We start from the raw sequence: 10,284 nt of genomic DNA on the forward strand, positions 1-10,284 counted from the left end.
GGGACTCCCTCCCCCTCCTGGGACTCCCTCCCCTCCTGGGAATCCTTCTCAGTGGCACACAGCCAGCCAAGCCCCAATGCCTTCCCTAGAGCCCCCACCACCTCCAGCTCCCCTACATGGCAACAACCCCCTGGCTGAGCACAGCCTGGGCCTCCCCTGCTCTCTCGGCAGCTCAGGCTCCGAGGAGGCTCCTCCCTAGGACCCCCTTTTAGGGTTGCATCTGGCCACAGCTTTCAGTGCCAGACTCTGGGTCTGTCATTTCAGCCCCACGGCTCTTCCAGACTGAGCCATGGACGCCTCCTCTTAGCACATCCCAGCGCCCACCTAACCCTGTGAGCACCCCCTCAGGCTCTCCCCAGGCCTTCCGAGCACCCAGAGCCCCAGCCCCTCCAGACCCGCCCCCGTGGCCCGGCTCCTGCACCAGCTCCTCCGCAGTCCCCCTTCCTGGCGCCGTGCCCGGGGGCTGTGCTGCTCCCACCCCTGGCTCTATTCTCCGTGCCCAATCCCACGTGGGCCCGAGGCCAGCTGTCTCCCCAGCGCTCTGTCTGCAGCAGGACGGTGCCTCCAACCCCGCAGCTCAGCTGTCTTGCTGCTGGGAGAGCTGGGAGGTGGCGGCACAACAGCCACCCTGCGGTGCTGGGGCCGGGCTGGGCCGGGCTCAGGGCACTCACGCGTGCGGGCCAGCAGCAGCGCAGGCCTGCTGATGTCATTCTTGTTGTTGGTGTTACGCTTGACCGAGAAGACGGAGATGTTGTAGGCCTTGCCGGCCCCCAGGGCCCGGAGCTGGTGTGAGGAGCGGCTCCTGTCCACAAAGTCCGTGCGGCGGTAGGTGCCGTCGGAGGAGACGTACGTCACCGCATAGCCGTCCAGCATCTGCCTGACCGCTGGGCCGTCGGGCGGGTTCCAGGAGATGGAGACCCCACTCTCCTCCACCCTGTCCATCTTGAGGGCCGTCGGTGGGAGGAGCTCTTCAGGGTTCGGGTTAAAACAAGGATGGACCGGTCAGCTCTCAGCCGTGCAGCCTGGCTCCCGTTGGCGGCTCTTGGGCCTGACACAACTGTCGCCACCAGATCCCTTCTGTCCTCGGCCAGGAACCTCCAGCAGGGCCACGCTTGCATGGGTGACAGTGTTTCCAGCCCACCGGGGGATTCTGTCCCCTCCCTGTTCCTCGGGGAAGGGGCCTGGTTGAGCAGCGGCTGGATGCTCTGCCCTGGGTCCGGGGAGAGGGGACCCCACAGCTCCCCCATGAGGCAGCCTCGTCACCCACCTTTGGCGCAGTCCTGGCCCGTGTAGCCCACTTTGCAGGTGCAGCTGTGGGAGCCGTTGGTGACCAGGCAGTAGCCGCGGCCCCCACAGGGGCTGGAGAAGCAGGGGTCACTCACTGAGGGGACAGAAGGCGGCAGTGAGTGCTGAGGCGTGCCAGTCCCCCACTCCAGCCCGCCCTTGCTCCTGGGGCATTGGGTCCCTCCTGTGTGGGTGTGGAGGGGCGGGGGGTTCCTGCCTCCCTTTGGTTCCGCCACCTTCGCTGCCCTGCGGGGCCCTCCAGCCTCCACACAGGGGAGTGGACACTGGGCCAGGCCAGGCCTCTGCCCCCATGACAGTCCTCTTGAGGAGGGGAGGTCAGTGGTCAAAGAGGCCTCATCAGGGTTATCCCACTGGATCAGGGAGAGTGTTCCAGATAGAAGGACAGCGAGGGGCCTGACCCGGGTCTGCAGCTAGCTTGGCCTGTCCAGGGGCAGCAGGGCCTGTGTGTGGATGTCAGCCCCACCCCTGGGTGTGTCCTTGGGTGACGAGGGGTGTCTGGGGGGTGAGTGCGTGAGATAGGGATGGTTAGAAGGCAGCATAGTGGGGCCAGTGCAGACAGGTGGAGGGCCACTGGCCGGCGTCCTGAAAGGGGATTCCGGGGAGATGGGCAGCGCCTGGGGAGCAGGTGGGCCTGCCCTACCTGTCTCGCAGTGGTAGCCGAAGAAGCCCTCCGGGCAGACGCACAGGTAGGCCCCGCCGCCGCTCTCACACCGGCCTCCGTGCTGGCAGGGGCTGGAGTCGCAGGCATCCACCTCTGGAGAACACCCAGAGAGTGGGCCCAAGCCGCAAGGGGGGAGTCTGGGGGAGGGAGGAGAGGACAGCGGGAAGAAGGGAAAGGAGGCGGCCAGGGGTAGCGGCCAGGACAGAGGGGCAGTGGGCAGGTCCCGCCCCTCAGCCTTCCCCACCCCCTCCCAAGGTGGCCACAGCCCTGGGGATCCCTCTCCCAGGTGGCCTGCCCAGCACAGAACGTGGGGACACCCAACCTCCTCTCTGATCTTCCAGAGGCCAGGCTCTGCATGTGGGGCCCACTGGAGGGGAGCCCCTACCTGTCTCACAGCGGACTCCAGCGAAGCCTGCAGGGCACTGGCAGACAAAGGCCCCTGGGAGGTTCCTGCAGGAGCCTCCGTTTCTGCAGGGCTGAGCTCGGCACTCATCCCTCTCTGCACAGAGAAGGGGTGTTAAGGGTGTTGCTGGCTTGGGTCTCAGGCACCGACCTGCCCCCAGGATTCTGTGCACTCCCTGGGGCTCTGCTCACCCCTTCCCTAAATGGGAGTCATTACTCTGGACACCTGCTTTCTCTTCCACCAGCCCACACTTGCCCCTCCTCGGGAGGCATGCCACCTCCACGCCTTCCTTCAGGTCACTCCGTGATGGGAGGCTCCCTGGGCCTTGCCCTCCCTGGAGCCTGCATTTCTTTCTCAGGCTTAGAGCCCTGGCGAGGTGGAAGGGTGTGCAGGGCTCACTGGGCAGGCCTCCCCTCCCCCTACTGGCTGGCAGCACCCACCAGGTGTCAGAGGCTGTGACCCTACCTCTCCGATGCCCACCTTCTCTGCGCCCCGAGGCCAGGCCAGCATTTCTCAGCTGGGCTCTGTCTCCCCAGGGGAGGTGCAGGAAGGGGTATTTGTAAATCTTTGTCTTGGATATCAGAGCTTGCAGGGGCCCGAGAGAGCATGCAGCGGCCACCCTGGCTGTCCAGACAGAGACCTGTCCGGGGAACCCACGGCCTCAGGCACATGGCCAGTGTGCTGGAACTGCCGCCCAGCGGGGCCAGGGCCCTCTTACCCAGCTCGCAGTGGGCACCGTCATAGCCAGCGCTGCAGAGGCACAGGTACCCGGCGACGCGGTCCTGGCAAGAGCCTCCGTGCAGGCACGGCTGCGACCGGCACTCGTCAATTTCTGAGAGGAGAGAGCCCAAGAGTAAAGCAATGTGGCCACAAGTAAGCCAAACTGAGAGGCGCAAACTAGTTCTGAGGGTCCGGACAGAATTCGCTGATACGTCCTCAGTTGCTGGAGAGGGGAGAGCCGGGGCGGGACATCCCTGGAGTCGGGGCAGGGCAGCAGGCCTGGGGCTCAGTGCCTGGCAGGCTCAAAGAAGATGCTGTGGGACTGAATTCCAGGGGGTTTCAGGCGGCAGGACAAAGGCCTCGGGTTTGGCAGAAAATATCTCGCGTCCCGTCTTGCCATTTCAATGTCTACTAGTCACCTATGAAACCAGAACATCTATGAAAAGTCTCTTGTTCTTGTTGCCCAGGCTGGATGGAGTGCCATGGCACGATCTCGGCTCACCACAGACTCCACCTCCCAGGTTCAAGCGATTCTCCTGCCTCGGCCTCCCCAGTAGCTGGGATTACAGGCATGCGCCACTGCGCCTGGCTCATTTTGTATTTTCAGTAGAGACAGGGTTTCTCCATGTTGGTCAGGCTGGTCTCGAACTCCCGACCTCAGGTGATCTGCCTGCCTCGGCCTCCCAAAGTTCTGGGATTACAGGCCTGAGCCACTGCGCCCAGATGGGATAAATCTTTAGTTTTAAAGGATTCACCACAGGTTTCTTTTAAACTGGGAGTTGTGCTCCTGAATTTAAATGTTTAAAGTTTAATTTAATGCTTAAAAAGTAAATAAATGGTAATGGCTTGGTGACATCTGAGACGAGCAGCCACCTTGGCAGCCGGAATGGTAAATGGGCTCATCTGATCACACACTCCTCCTCTTCCCTTGTGTTAATTTCTGGGGTATTCATTTCCTTGCCTTTTAAAAATTAGGTTTTCTGGCAGTAAAGTAAGTAATTAAGATTAGCTTTAAAATGTTATGAATTGCCTAAACAATAATGAATTTGTTTTTGTGGTTTATGAACTTTATTTATAGTACATCAGGACATAATATTGTCTTCCCTCAGCATTATGTGAAGAAGATAACTCATTTTCACTGCTAATTTTTGTATTTTTAGTAGAGATGGGGTTTCACTATGTTGGTTCACCAGGCTGGTCTCGAACTCCTGACCTCAGGTTATCCGCCCACCTTGGCCTCCCAAAGTGAGCCACTGTGTCTGGCCCCAACATTTTCTTTTTGATTTATTGATTTTTGATTTACTGAATAGCATTACATAGCGTGATTTATCATACTTCACCCATTCTCTTTGGCTGGGTCTTTGGGTTGGTTCTAGACTTTTTCCTTTTACAAAAAACGTGGCTGTGTTTATTCTTTCCCATCTCCTGGTGCAGACGTGCAAGTTTTTCTCAGGTTGCTACCCGGAAGCGGAGTTGCTGGAACACGGCTGATGTAAATGATCAACAGCGGCAGACTGCTCACCGGGCAGATGAGCACACTGTTCTCAAAGCACCCCAAGCAATGTATCCTTCTCCACCACCCCCACCTCCCGGGTTCGAGCAATTTTCCTGCCTCAGCTTCCCAAGCAGCTGGGGTTACAGGCGTGTACCACCATGCCTGGCTGATTCCGTATTTTTAGCAGAGACGGGGTTTCTCCATGTTGGTCAGGCTGGTGTTGAACGTGTTGATCCACGTGCTCACCAGTATAGATTTTTCAGACTTCTGAAAATTTGCCAACTGAATGTATCTCGTTTGCATTTTCCTGATTACTAATGAAATAGAATTCTCCTTTTTATGTCTGTTGGGCTTTTGTATCTCTTCTTCCACGAAATGCCTCTGCATGTGTTTTTCCTATTAGGTTGTTTTCTTACCGACTTATCTGAGTCCTTCACGTAGTCTTAAAACTATGTGTCTCTTCTTCCAGTTTGTAGTTCACATTTCACTTTCTTCTTCAAGGTTCATGGATCTAAGCTCCTAATTTTCATGTTAATAACTTGTTATGTTATTACTTGTATGTTAATAACTTGTTTCATAATCCTTTTTGGGGCTTAAGGAGTCTTTCACTGCCCCAAAGTCAAAAAGATATTTACCTATATTTTCCACACAAAATTATATAGTTTTAAAAAATTCTTTTCCCCTGTGGTATTTCAGGATTTTTTTTTTTTTTTTTGAGACAGGGTCTTGGTGAACAGAATGAATGATCACTGGGAGACGCCCTCTCACTGTTAATGATGCTTTTTGTCTTATAATCTTTTTTTTATGATAGTAATATAGCTAATACACCAGCTGCATTTTGATTTGCATTCACCTGATATTTTTTCCTTTTACCTTCACTTTGTCTATCCTTGTTTCAGGAATGCCTCTTAAAGAGTGCTAGCCTGTCTCATACCGTATCTGGCAATCTCTTACCTGCAGAGTCAGTCCATTTATACAATTCTCGCCAATCTTAGTATTTGCCACATTTTCTCCTTTTGGATGGTGACAAGCCTTACCATGAAATCTGATAACTCTCCCTTCTCTGAACTGGGTTTATCTAATTACCTTCTTATCTTCCTTCCTTCAGAAAAGGACACTTTTTTTTTCTTCTAAGCCTCTGAAGCTGTGTTTGTATGAGAATATATATTTTTATGCTCTCACATTTGAATAACAATTTGATTGGATAAAGAGTTTTAAGTCTCAAGTTTATTTTGTTTCTTAATTTTTAATTTCTAGGAGACAGGATCTTGCTGTCACCCAGGCTGGAGTGCAGTGGCGTGATCATAGCTCACGACAGCCTTGAATTCCTGGGCTCAAGTGATCCTCTCACCTCAGACTCTTGAGTACCTGGGGTTACAGGAACATGCCACCATACCTGGCTCATTTTTAAAGCTTTTTGTAGAGTTGGGGTCTTGCTATGTTGCCCAGGCTGGTCTTGAACTCCTGGCCTCAAATGATTGTCTTCGATCATTTTCCTCCATTTCTTCCTTTGTATCGATTTCGTTAGGCCTATCCAATTTATTCATTTCAGCTGGGCAAGGTGGTTCATGCTTGTTGGTTCATCCCAACACTTTGGGAGGCAGAAGCAGAAGGATCTCTTGAGCTCAGGAGTTCCAGACCAACTTGGGCAACACAGTGAGATCCTGTTTCTACAAAAATGAATAATAAATAAAGCAATTTATTCATTTCAGATGTATTTTCAGTTCTAGATTCTCTATTTTGTTAGTTTTTTTCTCTGCTCAAATTCTGTCTTCTCTCAATCATTCTGCCTCTTTTCCTTTTTCTTTAACATAAAGAAAACTTTTAATGGAATTTTAAAGTCTGTCTAAATTCCAACACGTGGGTGATCTGTAAGGTCTTTTTCTGTTGACTGTTTCTTCTTTAGATTATGTGTCATAATTTCTTGCTTCTCAGACATAGTGTGTATAAGAACACTGGAAATCAAAGTAGGAATTCCTCCACCAGGATGAACACACTCTAGTCTCCACCAGGTAGTGGGGTTGAGCAGCTGGCCTGTGATGTCACCAGGAGTTGAGCTGGGCTGGGGCTGGAGCAGTTTTAAGTAGTTTCGGCTCAATATACGTTTTGAATGCTTGAGGATTTGAACATGCCTCTCCCTCCAGGCGGACTCGGATCGAATCCTTGTGAGACTATGGAATCGCTCCCTGCTATACAGACCAGCCCCTGGCTTCTCATCACTTGTAACGATCCTGTGGGTGAGACCTGGTGGGTGCCGGGAACTCACGTCTGTGTCGATGGTGCTTGTCCCACAGCATGACCAGTGTGGCTGCAGGATGAATGCAGGCAGCAGCCTCAACCTCTGCATCCTCAACGTGACAGGTTAAATGACAGGACTTCACAGGCTTCGTGGAGCTCCTCCAACATGACAGTGACAGCCACGGTACTTTGTGGCTGTCTGCACGCTGACCAAATGGATCTCTTCAATGTTTAAAAAATTTCACTATCTCACATCTGACATCGCTGTTGAGAAGTCTGACGTCAAGCTGGTTCTCGTTCCTCTGTACATGACCCGTTCTTCCCTCTGGAAGTTAAAAGTTTTCCCATTTGTCCGGGATATTCTGGTATTTGACTGGAATGGGTCTGGCATTTGTTCCCCTTTGCTCCTGTCTGATGTCCCGTGGACGCTTTTAATCCGCTGTTCATCCGGAGCTCGGGGAATTTAACGCCCTGGCCACTCATCCTTCATTTTTATTTTCTCTTCTTCGTGGGCTCCAATGATCTCAGCATTGGCCATGCCTTCTACCCTCTACAGCACCAACATTTTCTTTTTTCTTTTCTTGAGCCAGAGCCTTGCTCTGTTACCCAGGCAGGAGTGCAGGTGGTGTGATTTCACCTCACTGCAACCTTCGCCTCCCAGGTGTAAGCGATTCTCCTGCCTCTGCTTCCCAAGTAGCTAGGACTACAGGCATGTGCCACCACACCCAGCTAATTTTTGTATTTTTAGTAGAGACAGGGTTTCACTATGTTGGTTCATCACGCTGGTCTCCAACTCCTGATCTCAGGTGATCCTCCTGCCTCAGCCTCCCAAAGTGCTGAGATTACAGGTGTGAGCCACTGCACCTGGCCCCTACGTTTTCTTTTTGATTTATCTATCTTTCCCTGCTTCTTTCTGGGAAAGTTCTTCAAGCTGATCTTTCAACTCACCAACTTACTCTTCATCTGTATCCATTTATATATTGTCTGTTATTTTAACTATGATAGTTCTTCACCTGCTTCTGCCCACTTTCTTTTTAAATGATTTACCGATCCTGTTTTGGATGGCCAATGCCGTGTTTACTTTGTAAATCTGTCACGGTTATTTTATACTGTGAATCCATTTTCTTTTTCTGTACGAGATGGGGTCTTGCTCTGCCCTCAGGCTGGAGTTCAGTGTCAGGACCACGGCTCACTACAGCCTTGACCTCCCGGGTTCAAGTGATCTCCTGCCTCAGCCTCCCGAGTAGCTGGGACTACAGGCACGTGACACCATGACCAATTTTCAAAATGATTTGTGGAGATGAGGCCTATGTTATGCTTGCTAGTCTCAAATTCCTATGCCAGTCCATCTTCTCCACTTCTGCTTCCAACCATACAGGTCGTCTGGACTTTTATTACTGGTCTCAAAAGAGACAGATGTACTTCTGAGGGTTCTCGATACCCTGACTGGTCACTCACCTTCTCTGAGGATCCCGGCTTCTCATCTGGCATTGTACAGGGGGAAGAGGCACTGGGAGGGGGTTGTCTCCAAGACATGGGAGCTCACCTTAAGGCCTGGAAGCCCAGAAGGAAAGGAAGGATACCTGAGGCCAGGTATTCCCAGACCCTAACCTGAGTGAGGCCATATGGGTTGGCCTTGGCTTGGCGGGCACGTGGAAGATGGTGACGTGCTTATGTGCCCCATTCATCTCTGGGTGCTGCCACCCACCATCCCTAGGCTGATTTGTTTAAAACTTGCTTCATAAAAACGAGCTCACATCGCACAGACTTTCCGATGCACCATTCGGACTGCCCTGGCGTGATGTGATGCACCTGCAGTGTGTTAATGACCCCACTTCTCCAGGGACTTCGGTCAGAGGGGGCCTTGTCTCTAGGCTGTGCACCCCCAGTTCCCAACCCAGAAGGGTGGGACCTCAGTGACAATGCTCTCTGGGGCAGCACTCCTCAAATGGCTGCAGCAGGAGGGGGATCTTGTTGAAATCAGGCTCTGATTCCACAATTCTTCAAGGGGCCAGGAGTAGGAGGTGGACCCTGAATCTGCATTTGCCTCTTTAGGACTCTGCCCTTGGGCTTTCTCTTGGCCTCAGCTACTGCGTCTGCAGAGGGGGCATCTGGGTGTTTGACCCCCTGCTCCAGGAAGCCTTAAGTGAGTGTCTTGTGATCGCGACCACTGTCACCCAGGTCCACATTCACAGAGAGGAGACTGAGGGAGGAGGGGCAGGACCAGGTCAGAGCTGGACACCCAGGCCTGGGCCTGCAGCCCCCGTGCTCCTTTACATGGCTCCAGGGAGGAAGGTGTGGGCCCCACCTGCCCCACCCAAGGGCCCGCAGAATCACCGAGGCACTGGGGAGGCTCACTCCAGACACCCTGTGGCTGGCAGACCCGGATGCGGCTGGGGGCGCTGAGGCTGTAGCCTCGGTCACATGCATACAGGGCCACGGCGCCCAGCCGCGTGCCGTCGAAGCGCAGCGTGGCGTGCTTCACCTCCTCCGGGGGGCCGCAGTCCACCTCTGCAAGGCACAGCAGCCGGTCCTGCACATCTTGAGCCTTCCCGGCCCCTCTCCACCGCTCTGCCCTCTGCCTGACCTGGCTGCAGGGCCCAGGGACATCCTGCTCCCATACTGCCCTTCACAGGGGACTTCTGGGGCCTGGCTGCCGAGATGCTTGTTTCCTTCTTCCCATTCCTGCCCTGCCCAGCTCTGCAGGGAGTAGCAAGAAGACCCACGCCCCCACGTGACCCCCGGCCCTCTCACCTGCCTGGCACCGGCGTCCCATGTACCCAGCTTGGCAGTGGCAGAAGAAGTCCGTGCCTCGGTCCTCACAGGTGCCCCCATTCACACACGGGCTCCGGAAGCAGGGGGAGGGGGCTGCCAGAATGCAGGAGGGTCCTGGTCACTGCGTCGTCCCTGAAGGCTTGGGACTGCATGGGCATCCGGCCTCGTGCACCCAGCTCCACCTCCTGCACCTCCAGAGCCTGGGCCAGCCCTGCCCATGGGCCTGTTTATACATCTGCAGGGCGGCTGCACCCCTGGCCTGGCCTCCCACTACCTTACCTATCTCACAGTGCCGCCCGGAGAAGCCTGGGGGACAGTCACATTTGTATTTGCCAATGTAGTGGAAGCAGGTGCCACCGTTGTGACAGGGGCCAGAGGCACACGAGTCTGGCTTCCCTGGAAGTAGAAGGCACCCAGCCAGGTCAAGGGTCAGCCCACCACTCCTCCCAGGTTCCCCAATGCCCCAGAGCTGGAGCCTCTTCATGAGAAGCAGAACCGCAGCTGGCGGAGAGGGTGCGTCAGGGGCCCCAGCTCAGGGCTGGCCACTCATTCCTGCCCTCCCCACCACCGCTGGGGGCCACACCGATCTCAAAGTGCCTCCCGGTGAAGCCAGCCGGTCACTCCCGCCCTCCCCACTGCCCCTGGGGGCCACACCGATCTCACAGTGCCTCCCGGTGAAGCCAGCCG

The 10,284-nt window shown here is 54.5% G+C and overlaps 1 protein-coding gene across 10 annotated transcripts in view; it reads right to left on the bottom strand.

The window, feature by feature from the left end:
- The window catches only part of SNED1 (sushi, nidogen and EGF like domains 1), an 86,950-nt gene that overhangs the window by 26,557 nt on the left and 50,109 nt on the right, over positions 1-10,284 (bottom strand). For 6 of the 10 annotated variants that reach the window (XM_037732203.1, XM_037732202.1, XM_037732204.1 and 3 more), the window contains 8 exons: positions 9,877-9,993; positions 9,577-9,711; positions 9,160-9,333; positions 3,088-3,201; positions 2,352-2,465; positions 1,946-2,059; positions 1,268-1,381; positions 672-968 (listed from right to left, as the gene is read on the bottom strand). In XM_037732203.1, coding sequence (XP_037588131.1) covers positions 672-968; positions 1,268-1,381; positions 1,946-2,059; positions 2,352-2,465; positions 3,088-3,201; positions 9,160-9,333; positions 9,577-9,711; positions 9,877-9,993 — 1,179 coding nt within the window. The remainder of the gene's footprint in view (positions 1-671; positions 969-1,267; positions 1,382-1,945; positions 2,060-2,351; positions 2,466-3,087; positions 3,202-9,159; positions 9,334-9,576; positions 9,712-9,876; positions 9,994-10,284) is intronic. The other 4 variants (XM_017510788.2, XM_017510789.2, XM_037732205.1 and 1 more) reach the window with 3 other exon arrangements.

Source organism: Cebus imitator, unplaced genomic scaffold, assembly GCF_001604975.1.
Source record: "Cebus imitator isolate Cc_AM_T3 unplaced genomic scaffold, Cebus_imitator-1.0 Scaffold443, whole genome shotgun sequence".
In the NCBI taxonomy this organism is placed as follows: domain Eukaryota; kingdom Metazoa; phylum Chordata; class Mammalia; order Primates; family Cebidae; genus Cebus; species Cebus imitator.